The sequence below is a fragment of the Mirounga angustirostris genome, unplaced genomic scaffold (genome assembly GCF_029215605.1).
Source record: "Mirounga angustirostris isolate CCGP_5_RB_7025 unplaced genomic scaffold, mMirAng1.0.hap1 SCAF_6, whole genome shotgun sequence".
Classification (NCBI taxonomy): Eukaryota; Metazoa; Chordata; class Mammalia; order Carnivora; family Phocidae; genus Mirounga; species Mirounga angustirostris.
Window position 1 is genome coordinate 103991263 of NW_026991714.1, and position 16349 is coordinate 104007611.

Consider the following 16349-nt stretch of genomic DNA (forward strand, 5'->3'; position numbering starts at 1 on the left):
AGCTCACCTTCCTCAGGACTTCTCTTATAAGAAAGAGCAATAAACCTCTATGTTGCATAAGCCCCTTCTCTGGGTTTCCTAGACTGTGCAGATAAAGGCAGCCCTAACTGAGTGCTCACAACACCACTAAGCTAAAAAGCAACAGCTCCTGGCTAAGAGCAGGTGAAGGATGTGACGAGGGGAGGGGGGCTGGCTGCCTTCTCCTGGGTGAGGCTGGAGGTGGGGCTTGGCCTAGACACTTACTCATCACCGATGTAGAGCTGGGGCCAGACCTCGTTGACATGGGTGTACTGAGGACTGCCCTTCCAGAAGAGACGCTCCAGCTCGAAGGCTCCGGGAGTGCAGTACTCATCCGCTTCTACCTCTCCCTCCACCTTCGGCGGCAGCCTCTTGGCAGGCGCGTAGGCATTTTGGAGGCTTGTCTTTGGTTCTCTGGATGTCATCTTGGAGCCTTTCTGCAATTGGTCATGAGGGGGTCAGGATTATGGGTTAGCAGGGGACAGAGATAGGGAATGGTCTTTACAAAAAGAGGTGGGGATGAGCTGACCTTCGGAGTCAGCAGGCATTTTGCCGGCCTGCTGTGCTCCCTCCTCTCCCCGGGCCGCAGGGGTAACCAAGGAGGGCCACGATGGCGTTATACAACGCTGCAACAACGTTCCAGTCTCCTTCAGTGTGAGAGGGCTGGTGGCCCTCTGACATGGGCCGAGGAGGGTTTGCAGCAGACCTAAGACAGGCTTCAAGCCTCAGAAATCCCTATAGGCTGCCAGTCCTTTGCCTCCTTTCTTTTAGCTTTTAGCCCCCCTTTGGTGCCTCGTTTTTCCTTTATCTGATTGGGATCTGCGGGCTCTGGCCATGGTTCCTGCCATTCCAGGCCCTGTGATTCTCCACACCTGCAGGCAGCTGTCGGCCAGTGGAAAGGGCGCACCTGTAAATCCAGAGCCTGTTTGATCCGAGCAGCCATGCACGTTCTGGGAGCTTCAGGAGCCCTCGGCTGGAAGGAAGCTTGGCTGCCTGAGGGTCCCTCGGCACGTTAGGGCAGTTGAAGGCAATGTTGGCGGCTCTCACTCGAGGGGGTTGGCAGTTATGCTAACCTACCAGGGGTCAGAGGAGATGTTCCAAGCTGGAAAGCTGTGTTTGGAGATTGAAATGCATACTTGGAGAGCGTGTCAGGCTCTGCAAATGGAATGCGGGAGAAGAGTTTCCATTGTCCCCAAGGAAAGGAATTCGCTGTGCAATTGGGCAGCAATGCATCTACACTCAGCCAGCCCGAGGGGAAGTTACGCTCTGAGACTGACAAGGGCAGCAAGACTGAGAACCATGGAGGTGAGTGATGGAGAGGGAATGTTATTTATTTAACAAATACTTAGCTGGTGCTTACTTTGCACCAGGCACTGTTCCAAGTGCTTTGCAATTATTAACTCATTTAATCTTCTTAACAACCTTCTAAGGTAGGCATTATTATTATTATCTCTATTTTACAGGTGAGGAGAATTGTAAATTGAGGATGTTTGTAACACACGGTCTTGGTCTTCTGAGAAAGAAATAGTTGCTGGGAGATAGGGGTGGGGGTACAGTGTGAGGGGGGTATGCCAGGGATTTGAAGAATGTAAAAAAAGTTTGCTAGTGTAGGGTGGCTCAGTCAGTTAAGCCTCCTCCAACTCTAGGTTACTGCTCAGATCGAGATCTCAGGGTTGTGAGATTGAGCCCTGTGTCGGGCTCCACACTCAGCAAGGAGTCTGCTTGGGACGCTCTCTCCCTCTCCCGCTGCCCCTCCCCACACACACTTGCACGCTATTTTTCTCTCTCTCTTTCAAATAAATAAATCTTAAAAAAAAAAAAAAGTTTGCTAGCTTCAAAGACCACTAGGATCATGTCAAAAGACTTAGAACACAACTCAGAGAGGTTCCCACTTGTCAAAAGGGAACAATTTGAACATGAATAATAAAAATAACTGCAATGGACTGAAACACATCAAACATTTAAATCTTAATGATACTTAAAACGCTATTCACTGTTGGAAGGTGTAGGGGACCCGCTCATTATTTTGAAGACCGGTAAGTAGAGGGAAAGAATCTAGCATTTATTGTTCCTTTCCAATACAAATTGTACTACTCTGTAGATGAGGGAAATTTGCTCTTTTATAGAAGTATTCCAGATAATAAAGAAGGAAGAAAGCCCCATTTTACAACAGCTGATGGACTATTGGATATAGGCATTCAACTCTGACTGTTCACCACACAAGAAGGGAGAATCAGACATTACGGACCTTCTGTTGGGAGAACACACCATTGCCATGAGAATCTCACCAAAGGAAAGCTTGAATCTTAGCAGAGTCCTCAGAGTCTAGACCTAACAACCAATTTGCAGGAGATTCCAAGGACAGCTAAATTATACCACAGGTCCTTACCTTTTGGAAATACATATCAAAATATTCACAGATGAAATGATATAATGTTTGGGATTTGCTTCAAAAATAATATTCTTGGAGGGGCGCCTGGGTGGCTCAGATGGTTAAGCGTCTGCCTTCGGCTCAGGTCATGATTCCAGGGTCCTGGGATCAAGCCCCACATCGGGCTCCTGGCTCAGCAGGGAGCCTGCTTCTCCCCCTGCTCATGCTCTCTCTCTCTGTATCTCTGTGTCTCAAATGAATAAATAAAATCTTAAAAAAATATATATTCTTGGAAAAATATTACAATACATTTGTGTATGGGGTGGGGAGTAGAGGTGAAGGTAGGTAAGAGGATTGCCCATGGATGGTGGTGGTTGGGGTTGGATGATGGTTGCAAGGTAGTCACTGTTTCTCTTTGTGTGTCATTTACATTTTTCATTAAAAATTTTTAAGAAGAAAAGGAGTTAAGGAACCTGCTCTGAGGAACTGGATTCTCCCAAGTTCACAGCAGATGAATTAAAGGATCACTAGCTAGCTGTGTGTCTTTGGGGATTATGGGAAGCCAGGATTTGTGACTTCCTCCTGCAACATCCTGGGTTGGGGGTGGCGGCAACAGAGGTGACCCTTTGCTGGATTCTCTTGAAGTGTGATCTAAAGAATGGGTGTGAATCATGTGGCACTTGCTAGAATACAGATTCCTGGGTTACATCCTGGACTGCGGCTCAGAGCCTAGGAGTGTGTATGTTAACAAGCTCCCAAGTGAGTCTGATGCTCCCTGAAGATTGACAATGATTGCCTAAGAGTGTGGCTAAAGGGTCAAGGAGCTGGTGAGTCAAGAGAAGGGTAGAGAAGGCTAGAAGGTGTTCAGTATACTTCCTATCTTCTCATTGAAGGAGAGGCCATATCTCTAGCCCAGAATAAGGTGCAGGACTGGGAGGAGGGAAGAGCTGGATGACCTTACCCAGGGACTCCCTGACGATGGCTTTATTTCTTGAACCCCAGTGTCTGACAGGTAGCAAATGGATGGAATGAGTGAGTGAATGGCTGAGGGGGAGGGGAATAAGGCCTATGCTAACAAGGACTCAGCCAGAGCTGATGAGGTAGGTCTGAGTCTTTTGGCTAATGGAGGAGGGGAGAGGGTGAGCGATGGGCGCCATGTAGGACAGATAGTCTCCTGTGGTTCTCAGGCCCAAACTCTGCTGTGGGGCCTGCCTGCTGGTGTTTCCAGTCACAAAGGGAGGAGTTGTTTCCAGGGATGGCCAGAAACTTCTGTTGTGGGAACCAGCCCAAACAACCCTGTCTGCCCCTGAAGGAGGCTTTAGAGAGGTGATTACACTGGAGTAAATTGTGTTCTGAAACCTCTGCCTGCCTCCTTTGATCACTGAAGCTGACCTCACCCTTGCGGAGGCTGTTCCTCCTTCATTACACTGTGGAAGGAGCCATCCCCATCCCCACCCCCACCCCCACCCCCACCCCCATCCCCATGCTGAAAGCCTCGGCTGGATTTCCAGACAGAAGAGGAAGTGGTGCGGTCTACCCAGAGCAGCTTGGCATGCAGAAGGAGCTCTGGGATCTATTATCCTCCAGTGTGCAGATTTGATGGGGGAAGAGAACAAAGCACAGAACAGTCCAGAAACCACAGACCTGTAATCTTTCCAAATCCTGAAGGCGGCTTGTGTGCATCCCTCTCTGCACGGCTCCCAAATTTCTGAATCTCAGAGAGGCCGAGAGCGTCTGTTTCCCAGACCACAGCCAAAATGGAAGGGGAAGACAAATCTGTTCTGTTTGGTTTCCATAGATTCGACCCAGAGATTAAGTGCCAAGGTCTCGATGACACACACAATATCAATCACAGGCTAAATGTCATAATGAGAGCTGGGCAGGTTGTCAAGAGAGGCCTCCAGGTTTCTGTTACAACTTCATATTTAAAGGTTTTGTCCCAGGAAACCAAATGCCAACCTGAAGGCTACTTGGCCTGTCTCCTCCTCAAAGGATAGCAAACTCGGGCTCCTTCCTGGAGGGCCAGGCAGGTAACATCCAGTGGGTTGGGTGTTAGAAAATAAAACAGACAAAACCCCTAACTGTTGGCCTCAGGCAGGAGACAACAGGGAGTGGTGGGGACTGTGGCAGCAAAGAGAGCAACTTCTCCCCTGAAGGGCACAGCAGCTTATCCTTCCCTGTGGGAATTCGAGCCCAGATTGTCTGATGTTTTTATGAGAAGTCAGAAAGCCAGAGTTCTGTGAGAAATCTGCTGCTGTTTACTTGTAGGCAGCTGAAGGAGATGCTATCCTTGGCCTGTCCATTCCTCGGCTCAGATGGCTGCCATGTAAGTGGGCAGTCCCACTTACACTACACAAAAGGCTTCCTCCCTCAAGCCCCTGTATCTCCCTGCTGGAGGGTGTTTTCTGGTCTTTGTGCTGGTCAGGCCTAAAATAGGAGGAGTTATCCTCAAAAGTGATTGCTAATGAGGGGCAGGCGTTGGTGAATAGGCACCCCAGCTTCCTCCCCGCTCAGTGGGACCTCGGTGGGAAGTCTGTTCTACATAGTCTCCTGGAGACTCCTCAGAGTGCTCCAGCCCCCACTGCCCGGAGTGCTAACCTACTGCTGCTCATCCTGTGTGGGCTCTCTTCCCCCCCAGACTCACCTCACTCGGCTCCGCACTCCTGGAGCACCTTACAAATAAACAACTTGAACCCAAACCCTGGTCTCAGGGTCAGCTCTTGAGGGAACCTAAACTAAGACACTTACTGCTGATTTTATTTTATTTTTTTATTTTTATTATTTTTTTTTAAAGATTTTATGTATTAATTTGACAGAGAGAGACACAGCGAGAGAGGGAACACAAGCAGGGGGAGTGGGAGAGGGAGAAGCAGGCTTCCCGCGGAGCGGGGAACCTGACGCAGGGCTCGATCCCAGGGATCATGACCTGAGCTGGAGACAGACGCTTAACGACTGAGCCACCCAGGCGCCCCAACACTGCGAATTTTAAAACATTTGAAGATACACTGATAACAGAGAATTCGGAGGCCAAGTGATACTTGACCACTAGGCCTAGAGTGGCATTTCCCTCTGTGGAACAGTGGCCTTGACTTCGAGGGGCTGTTTCCAGGAATAATTAACACAGGGTCCTCTTGTTAGTTCTGACTCCATTTCACAATTTTAGATGGTTCAGCTCACGTTTGGTTAAAGGTTTACCCTGCCCAATGAGGCAAGGCTTTGAATGAATTCAAAACTGTCATTTCAACACCATAATAGGACTTTATGTAAAAACAAAACAAAACACCTTATTAGTTTTTTTGTTGTTGTTTTTGTTTTTTTTTAACTAGAAGAAAAATAACAAAATGTCAATGCTGTGAGCAAGTGGCAGGACTCTGGGAGATTTTTTTTTTTTTTTCTGTTTTCTATTTTGGGATTCTTTGAATAAATAATCATATTTTAGAATAAATCACCATGTCTATTATTTTTAAACTGTGCTGACCAAACAGAACAGCTGGGCAGGAAGCTGCCTGTGACTTCTAATTTGTGATTTCTACTCTATCTGCCTTGCTCCCGGGCCCTGGCACTTTCCTGGGGCCCCTTGGCCTCCCTGTCCCTCTCTCCCTACATTCACAGGCTCGAGGCCCTCATCTGCTCTCACAGCCCCAACAATCGCTGAAGATTCTCAGATCTATACATCGCATCCTCCCTGAGGGGCACTTTCTTCTTGATAAAATGGAGCCATAACAAGAAGGGTGAAGATAGTTTTAAAAACAAGCAAATAGGGGGCGCCTGGGTGGCTCAGTTGGTTAAGCAACTGCTTTCGGCTCAGGTCATGATCCTGGAGTCCCTGGATCGAGTCCCTGGATCGAGTCCCTGGATCGAGTCCCTGGATCGAGTCCTGCATCGGGCTCCCTGCTCGGCAGGGAGTCTGCTTCTCCCTCTGACCCTCCCCCCTCTCATGTGCTCTCTCTCTCAAATAAATAAATAAAATCTTTAAAAAAAACAAACAAACAAGGAAATAGGGGTGCCTGGGTGGCATAGTTTGTTGAGTGCCCAACTCTTGGTATCGGCTCAGGGTTGTGGGATGGAGCCCTGCATCAGGCTCCATGCTCATCAAGGAGTCGGCTTGAGATTTTCTCTCCCTCTCCCTCTGCCCCTCCTGCTCATGCGCTCTCTCTCTCTCTCTCTCTCTCAAGTAAATCAATCAATCTTTTTAAAAATTTAAAAAATAAAAACAAATAAACAAAAACCCAACCTGAACTCTTTCTAAGGTGGAGGATGGGAGCAGCCGGGTGGAGAGATACATTATTTATTGCAGTAGGAAAATTAAATCTCTAAGTAGACCCTTGAGCCTGCAAAGACTGGCCAGGTAACCACAGAATGCAAGCCACAGAACAGGCCTCCTGCCTCTTGCTTGACAAAAAATACCATTTGAGGACCCTTTGGATGAGAAAAAAGTAAGTCCTGAAATACGACCGGGAAGGTGGTAGCACGAAACAAAGAGAGCTAAATTATTCTGTACAAGGAAAAAGCAAGGGGAGTTCTGAGCCTCCTAGAACATTCCCCAAAGGGGCAAAGGGCCCTGCTGGAGGGAAGGGAGGGAGGATGTGGGCCGTAGACAGCCAGGTGTGGAGTGTCCAGCGGACACCATTCTGCTGAGAACAGAGATTCCCAGTGCTGAACTGGGCAGTACCCTAAAACTATGGCAGCCCTCCGTTTGTCACCCTACACCTTGAAACGAGTAGACGAAACAGACGGCCACGTCGGTGGTGGTTTTGAGAAATCAAAGGGAAAGAGGCTTGAGCAGGTGGAGAGAAGAGACCACAGGTTTATGAAAGCAGCATGTACAGTACTCACTAAAATAGTCAACACTGGCTATATGCTTATTTTGGGATGGTAGAATTATATGTGATTTCTTCTTCTTTTTAAGGAACAATCTATTCTAAACTTTCTGTGTTGAACATGTATCACTTGAGTATATGAAGGGGGGGAGAAAGCCTGTGAAAGTTCTATTTTAGAATTGTTCTGGACAATCAGAAACTAATGATGTAATGTATGGAGATTAACATAACATAATAAAGTAAAATAAAATTTAAAAAATGATGATAAAAATAAAAAAATAAAAATTAGAATTGTTCTGGACAAAGTAGATGCTCACCCTAAACCTGTGGGCTAAGGCACAGGAAGGTGACCTTCAGGACGAGGTCTGGCCAGTGTTCCCATGGCCCTGAGTGCCCTCCCAGTAAGTGTGAGCTCCCCGAACGGAGCCATGCCCTCCTTGAGGCCTCTGGTAGCAGAGCCAGGTCTAGGTCATGTCAGAAGGTCATTCTAGGGATGCCTGGGTGGCTCAGTCAGTTAAGCATCTGCCTTCAGCTCAAGTCATGATCCCAGGGTCCTGGGATCAAGTTCCGCATTGGGCTCCCTGCTCAGCGGGAAGCCTGCTTCTCCCTCTCCCTCTGCCCCTTCCCCTGCTTGTGCTCTCTCTCTGATGATAGATGATAGATAGAATAGATAGATAGATAGATAGATAGATAGATAGATAGATAGATGATAGATAGATGATAGATAGACAATAAAAGAAAAGAGAAAAGAAAAGAAGGGGAAGGAAAACTAATAGGTACAGGGCCTTGGAAGAGGCCCATGTAAGTGTGGGGTTCTGAAGCTTTGGGGTAAATCCACCTCTGAGGGAAACTTCCTTCCCCTCTGACTGGAGACAGACCTCAGGTGAAGAGAGCAGCCCCCTTCCCCTGCCCCGTGGTGCCCAAGCCAGGATCCTTGAACTGCCTTACCTGGTCTTGCTTTAGCCTAAGGTAGCCAACATCAGGGGTGCTCCAGTGGGTCACAAATGGGCATGAGGAGTGGCCTCATTTTCTTTTTGACTTCACCTCAGATTAGGCCTGGCCCTGCCCTCCACCTCCAGGCTTTCCTCACACGCCTCTCTGTTAAGCACCAGGTATGGGTTGGGCCAGAGATATCTCTGCCTTCTGGAAGTTTTTGGTCCAGTAGAGCAGTTTCTACAGTAATCTTAAAACAGTCTCCTCTCCCTTTGAAGTCATCCTGTATCGGTGCGCATGCCTACATTGCGTAGTTCCCTTCCTAGTGCATTGGGATCATGGGGGAAAGTTAGTCTGAATTTAAATGCGTGCACACCACACTTCTTCCGCGACACCACCCAAGTTGGGCTTGGAATGCGCCCTTAAAGAAGAGGGAGAATAAAAATGTTACTGTGGTTGGATAAGTCACTCTAGTAGGAGAGTAATACCTTCTGCTGGGGTATGTGGAGGGCTGGAATTTGGCAGCAGTGTATGTATATAAATAAACACATTTTTAATTTACTGCAAGTTACTGCTTGTCTTTACGCATCTTAAACCTATAAAAATGATCCCAGCTAGGAAATAAAAGTTGTGGATTTTTTTTTTTAATTTATTTTTTTTTTTAAAGATTTTATTTATTTATTTGAGAGAGAGAGAATGAGAGACAGAGAGCATGAGAGGGAGGAGGGTCAGAGGGAGAAGCAGACTCCCTGCCGAGCAGGGAGCCCGATGCGGGACTCGATCCAGGGACTCCAGGATCATGACCTGAGCCGAAGGCAGTGGCTTAACCGACTGAGCCACCCAGGCGCCCAAAAGTTGTGGATTTTTTAAAAATTAAAACCCAGACGTGAAAACCCGGGAATTTCTGTTGCCTATAATTTAATTCCTAACATATCTGACACAATCCAAGTTTAACGGATTTTTTTTTTCTTTTCGATTCTGGCATGTTAACAGGAGGCAATTATGTGAATTAATAGAAAATCCTTTTATTAAAAAAACAGAAAAGCCTTCATTTAAAGAGGTAATTTAATATTCTTTCTGTGATGGTGTTGATGTCATAACTTGTTTGATTAACTCTTCAAATGGTTTCAAAGCGCTTCAGGGTGGTAATTTATGAACTCCTAATTGATTTCCCCAATCTTGGTTTGGCAGAGTTAAGCCTCCCGGAAACCATGAGGAGGCTGGAGGCCTGTACTCGGCTTCCTCCTCAGACATGGGAGCGGGCTGGGATGGACTCTACCTCTGCGGCCTGGACCCCAGTGGGGGAGAAGAGGCTCTGGCGCAGGGGACAAGAGACCATGACGTCTGACCAGGCCAGCTGTGGTTCCTGACTCCTAAGCAGCTGGGCTTTTTGCCTCCTCTGAGGATGTGTGGAAATACTGCAGGAGATTTCACAGCTCATGAATTCAGGAATAAATGGCCTCTTAGTCCACAGCTTTCAAAAACTATTTCCCACTATGCGTCACCCCAGAACATGAGGCTTCAGTGAATGGGGAAAAGACGAGGGGGGGTAGACGGTGGGGGTGCAGCCCTCGCCATGGGCCTGTGACCTCTCCATTTCCCCGTCTAGGCTTCTGTTACTCACTAGGCCTGTCTCAGTACTGTGCAGAGAGAGAGCTTTGGGCCAAGTACTCACTTCTTAAAGCTGCCATGAAAGCTCACTGAGTAATCAAGGCCTGGCAGGACCCCGGGAAATAATCATACAGTTGTTACCTTTATTGTGTGCCCAGTGATAATCTATTCTCAAACCTCTTAGACAGCGAATAGCTGCCCCCACTTCACAAATGAGCAAAATGAGGGTCAGAGGTTAGTACCACGATACCAAGTGGTATGACTGGGACTCCACCCAGGCAGCCAAGCATCCCCACCCCTGTCAATAGAAGGTCACTGTATTCTTGGTCACAAGGTTTACGCTCCTGAGGACAGGCCTGGGCCTTTCATTCTGGGGCCTCCACCCCTAAGGTGCATCCCAGAGTAGTGTGCAGTCATGCAAAGAGCTCTTGCTGGCCTTGGAGTCTAACAAACCTGGGCTTTGGCTTCCTCATCTGTAGAATGGGGATAATATCCACATCACTGGTTGTTGGACTAAATGAGATGATGTAAGTCCTTGGCACATCAACAGGGAATCAGAAAATGTTCCATGAAAGGGGATAAGGAAGCCATGGGGAGGCTGGATGGTGAATTCCCAACTGTGTTGGGAGCTAAGTTCTGAGCCAAGAGTAGGGAATAGGAGGCAGAGCCGTTTGGCCAGGGCCGAGGGTCTCTGTAGGGTACAATGAGATGGGGCATAAATAAGCCTGAACATCTTCCCGTGGGTGATGGGGCTCATTCGCTCAAGTGCAAAGTATAAGCAAGGCTTTGGGGAGGAGGAGAAAGGACTCTCTCCAGCCTGCTGACATCTGGCGGCCACGCCAGGCTGCTATGAGGCTCGCCCCTCTATTTGCTGTGGAAGTGGGGGGCCCAGACCATCAAGGGTCACTGGACGCAAAAATTCAAACACCGTCCGCCGTGGAGTCAGGCTGCAGAGGACAAATGGAGCTCTGACCCCAGGCACCGCCATCTGGAGGGGCTGTTCCCCGGGGGCCGGACCCAGGTGGGCGTTCTGGCATCTGGGGAAGCAGGGGAGGGCGATGTCAGCCCCGCCCCCACCCCACGGAGGGGCACCAGAGCACAGTGCCCATGCCCTCAGACTTGCAGGACTCGAAGGTACACTCTGCTACTGCCTGGGCTGTGTGACCCACGTCACACCCCACTCCTTTGTGTCTCAACTTCCTCACCTGAAAACGGAGATGATGAGGTGCCTCCCTCATAGGGCTATTGCAGTTCTGAGGAGTAAATGAGTTCATACTAACAAGAAAAGCTGTTGGAACCATGCCAGACACGTTGTCAGTACCAGGACACATTACAGAGCCAACCCCCACTGCGTGGAGGGCAGATGGCCCCCACTCCAGGTGGCCCCATCTGGGCCTCAGCAGGGTGACAGGAAATGCGAACAGCCAGGCCTCCAGCCTCAGTGCCCCTGCTCTGCTCCTCGTCCCTTGTGGGGTAGGCAAGAGCCACAGGAACCCCACCCTCAGACAGGACTCAGAGTCCCTTCCAACCCAGTGACACCCCAGGACTGAAATGTTCCCAGGGAGGGCTTCCAGCCTACCAGATGGTGGCGAACCATGGCCTCCCTCACCACCCTTAGCACAGATGTGAAGAGCCCCCTAACTCCTGAGACCCTCTCCCACTACCCACCCTCGAAACCCAGGCCCAAGGCTCTTTCCTTATACAGATCTCAGCTCAGAGGCCCTTCAAGTATTATTTATAATGTCGTTGGTGGGACCCAAGTGATTTTCTCACAAATAGAACAAGAGGGGGCCATAAGCGAAAGGTTAGGACAACTGAACAAACACCAGGTACCAGGGACACTCGGGTGCTGGGGCCCGAAGTGAGGAGGCCTCTCCACGCACACAACTCAGGCCCCCTCCCTTCTGACTTGGGCGCCTTTTCCCTTGGAACGTTTTCAGCTTTCCAGAACAGTCAGAGCCCCCGACTCCCCACAACTCTCAGGTTCCAGGCCCATGAGGAGCCATTGGGCCTCAGGACAAGAGCACCAGGGTCTACAGGGAGAGCCCTGGTCTGAGAGGCAGGATGGCTTCCCACCTTCTTATCTACACATGCTGCTGTCTTGGTCAAGTGGTTCTGTCCCTCGGTGACCTAGTCTCCCCCTCTCTACCAGGGCACTCATCCCTATCCTCATCCTCCCACCAGGACGGAGAAAAGCTTTAAAAATGGTCACTCTTTCCAAATGATGCTTAGCATTATCCAGAACACAGAAGGAGTTCTCATGCCTGGAATTCTGAGTCCTGTATTTGTAATTTGTGCTGCCCTACACAGGATGTGAGTCCCTGCAGGGTTTCTCTCTCCCTCCCGCTGAGATTTCCTTCCCCTCTGCTGGCCAAATGGACAAATGTAGAACCTAGCTGGAAAATGACATGTGATCCAGTACATCCAATTCCTCACAAGGGCCCGCTAAGCTTTGACCCACCCGATTATCCGTTAGAAATGGTCACCGAACTGGAAGCTCAGATTGAGAGGGAGGGAAGTTGAGAACATTCCATGGAGCCTCTAGAGAAAGATGGGGCCACAAGAAGCCTGTCATACTAAAAGGATGTCGGCTGTTCTCTGCCATTCTAGAAACACAGTGGAAAGGGGTCTTCTAACCCCCACACCCAGGCCCCCAAAGAACTCGACTGGACCCGAGAGGTGTCAGCCTCCCCGCCAAACGGCCTTACCTGGGTGCGCTGGGGCCTGGTCGGGTCAGGAGGTGCTGGTCTGTGTGGCGTGTGGTAGCTGCACACCCGGCCACCTCCACTGACATCCAAGAGCCTATTTTTAGGGTCAGATCTGCTGACGCTGACCTTGCCTGCTGCCCAGTCTGGGAAGAGACCCGTGGCATCTGCTTGCAAAAGGATGTGCCAGTGTGACCTGAAACCCTTGACTTTGGGAGCCCTGTACCTGGAGCCCACACGCTTGTCCCAGAGGCAGGACACGTGGCCGCCCAGCGCGGGGCAGGCAGGGGGATTTCCCAGCTTTGTCTTCTTGGGATGGACGAGGCCAGGTGTCCGTGGGGCCCTGCCCTGGGCTTTGTTCCAGAACAGCTGAAACAGGGGAGGTTTGCCAGCCGATGCAGAGTCTGTGGGAGGGTCGGGAGCACCCAGACTGGAGAACGACCCCCCACCCCAGTCCTCTTCTAGGAGCTCAAACAGCCATCTCTGGGTGGGGGGGTGGGGGGGCGGATGGAATGCATGTGCAGTATGGGGGGCAATCCGTGAAACACAGCAGACAGAGACTCTGTAAGCTGGGGTTTGTTTGCATTGTGTCATTTCATGTGAGACCTCCAGCAAGTGTCCAACCCTTCCAGGCTTCAGTGGGGAAAATAATCATAATACTGTCCTCTTGTGATTAAGAGGGCTAAATGAGATAAAGTATGGAAAACACTTGGCAAACATTTAAAAATGATATGAGGAGGCCCAAAAATATTTCCAGTTCAACAGTCACTCCCAGGTCTCTCTTCTTGGTGGCGCTTTCTCTCAACCTCCTGCCTCTTGGGCTCTAGGCTTCTTTGCCCCAGGAGCCCCCTCCCAGGCCCTGCTACTGTGATCCCCCTTTTTAGTGCTGAGGGCCATAGTCCTGTCAAGGCTCCATTAATATTCTATTAAAATCTTTCCAGGGCTTCCTACAGTTCCTTGTGTGAATGGGGTGTTCTTCTGTACTTCCCCATCCTTGTCACCCCCTTTTGGGCATACTTTACTGTGTGAAGGATCAGGCAGAGGGTGAAGGGGTCACTAGTCTCCCCATATGCTTCACTTAACAAAGCCTTCTTGTGTTGGGGTCATTAATTGTCCACTGCAACTTTGTATTCAGTATCCCAAAGATCTTTCTCACAATTTGCATGTTTAGCTACTGCCGGTTTCATTTAGGGTGATTATTTCTACCAGCATTTTTCATTATGAAACTCCTGAAAGACTTAGCTTTTATTGATTTCTTGGTGCAAAGAATATTCACAAGGCAGAGACTCGGCAGCTGAGTATGCCCAAAAGAGGGTGACAAGACTAGGGAAGGGTGGAAAACCGCATCAGTAATTATGAGGAATTGTAGGAAGTCCTGGGAAGATTTTATTGGAAAAAAGTGGTGGTGTCAGAAGACATCTGGTCTGTTTTCTAGCAGCTGAAGGGCTGACCTGTGATGGAAACAATAGCATTTTCTTTTCTTTTTAAGATTTATTTATTTATTTGAGAGAGAGAGAGAGAGAGAGAGAGAGAGAGAGAGAGAAAGAGCAGGGTGGGGGAGGGACAGAGGGAGAGGGAGAAGCAGACTCCCTACTGAGCAGGGAGCCTGATGCAGGGCTCGATCCCAGGACCCTGAGATCATGACCTGAGCTGAAATCAAGAGTCAGTCGCTTAACCAACTGAGCCACCCAGGTGCCCCCATTTTTTAAAAAAGATTTTATTTATTTTATTTGAGAGAGAGAGTGTGAGCACGCGTAGGGGGAGGAGCAGAGGGGGAGGGAGAAAGAATCTCTAGCAGACTCCACAGTGAGCGCAGAGCCTGACTCAGGGCTCGATCTTACAACCCTGAGCCGAAATCAAGAGTCAGAGGCTTAACCAACTGAGCCACCCAGGTGCCCCTACAATAGTCCTTCCTACACAACTCTAAGGGCAGAACTCAGGCACTGAGTAGTTCTCCCAAGGGTTGTCTTATGTGGACTCAGCAAACGCACCATTCTGCCGGGATGGGAGCAAGACAGGTAACCATCAGCTGGACTTGGTGATGTCTCCATCTGTTCCAAAGCCCAGGGTTAGTCCGCCAGGATTCCGTGCAACAGTGAATTGCACTAGTGCTGGTAAGTAAAGTATGATCTGTAGAAACAGCTGTTATGTTCATTGTAGCTTCTTGGGAATTTACACATGAGCATTTGACATGGGTTTCTCGCTACCACCACTTCTCTGACCCATGTTCTTTTCATTAGCAAATTTCTTCCCCCCAGAAGCTCCCATACTTTCCCCGCTTTCAGATACAGGTAGACACTGCTCTTTGCCCCAACTTCTCTGGATCAGAATCCCACTTGGGTCCACTGGCAAGGTGTGGTAGGTAGAATGCACTCCCCGAGCCAAAGATGTCCACGTCCTAATCCCTGGGACCTGTGAATATATCGTGTTACAGGGCAAAGGGGAATTAAAGTTGCAGATGAAATGAAGGTTGCTAATCACCCGGCCTTAAAATAGGGAGGGTGTCCTGGATCATTCAGGTGAGTCCAGTGTAATCACAAAGGTTCTTAGAAGTGGAAGAGAGAGGCGGCAGTGGAGGCTGGCGTGATGCAGTGTGGGAAGGATTCAACTCCCCGTTGCTGGTTTTGAAGATGGAAGGAGGGGCCACAGCCAAGTTGGAAAAGGCAAGGAAACGGATTCTCGCCCAGGACCTGCAGAAGGAAGGCTGTTCTGCCAGCACCTTGACTTTAGCCCAGTGAGACCCACCTCACGCTTCTGACCTACAGAGCTGAAAGATAATTTATGTGTTGTTTTAAGCCACTAAGTTTAAGGGAATTAGTTACAGCAGCAATAGGAAATCGATACATGAGATTTGACTCATACATGACTTTCCTGAGTCCAAAAGATCCAGAGGCTCCTAGGGCTCTGTGGATACCTGAGTTTATGTGGACACTGAATCCAGCTTGAGCCCAGGGAAGAGGGCGCCCACCCAGAGAGGGCCGAGGGTGCATCTCCATAGCTGATGCGTGTAGTCTGAAGACCCTAAGTCCTCTGCTCTCCCAGAGGTCTCTCCTTTCATGTTAAACAAAGCAAAGCTAACAACCCACCCAATGCCATTGTGTGTGGCAGAAGGGACCATGGCACAAAGCAGGAGACAACTCCAAATTCCATGTCTAACCTCCTGTTCTTAGGAAATTGTTGGCTGGGCCCCTTCCCCAGGGAATTTCTCCCTCCACAGACTTCTGTCCCTGTCCCTGCCCTGTCCACGAGGCTCCTCTCTGAAGGTGCTACCACAGCTTTCCTTCTTTTCCATTTTCTTGGTCTCTCACCTACCACTCTCAAGCTGAGTCTTTCAAGGGGCTTCAGATCTCTCTTCCTTTCTGATTGTGCAGAGCAGGTGCTCCCGCTCAGTCTCAACCTCCCAAGCAGGCTGAGCCTGGGGCTTCCCTCTCTCATCAAAAAGCCTCCCCAAGGCATTTTCCTGGCTATTTCATCAATTCAAAAAGGGAATTTCTTGACTCCCCTAGACAATGATATCCGTAGACGCTGGAAACAGGAGGCCCTGCCCTGAGCTTGTTTTTTAGAGGTCCCTGCATATCACAAATGCACAATCTTTGAGACACTGCTACCTATCTATTAGAATGGCTAAAAACAAACAAAAACCTGACAGTACTAAACTCTGGTAAGAATGTTGGGGGGTGCTGGAACTGTTGTATATCTTGGTCACGGTGATGGTTACACAACTAAATGCATTTGTCCATAAAACCAAGAGGTGAATTTTGCTATATGTAAATTTAGAAATAAAAAAGATACATGGGTGGGGCGCCTGGGTGCCTCAGTCGTTTGAGTGTCTGCCTTCGGCTCAGGTCATGATCCCGGGGTCCTGGGATGGAGCCAGAGTCAGGCTCCCTG

At 49.2% G+C, this 16349-nt stretch overlaps 1 protein-coding gene across 1 annotated transcript in view; it reads right to left on the bottom strand.

Annotated features, from left to right (window-relative positions):
* DUSP29 (dual specificity phosphatase 29) overlaps positions 1-12594 on the bottom strand; it is a 35501-nt gene extending 22907 nt beyond the window's left edge. The window contains exons 1-2 of the mRNA XM_045878153.3: positions 12462-12594; positions 244-455 (exon numbers count right to left, since the gene is read on the bottom strand). Coding sequence (XP_045734109.1) covers positions 244-443 — 200 coding nt within the window. The 5' untranslated portion in view covers positions 444-455; positions 12462-12594. The remainder of the gene's footprint in view (positions 1-243; positions 456-12461) is intronic.
* Between the last annotated feature and the right edge of the window lie 3755 nt (positions 12595-16349).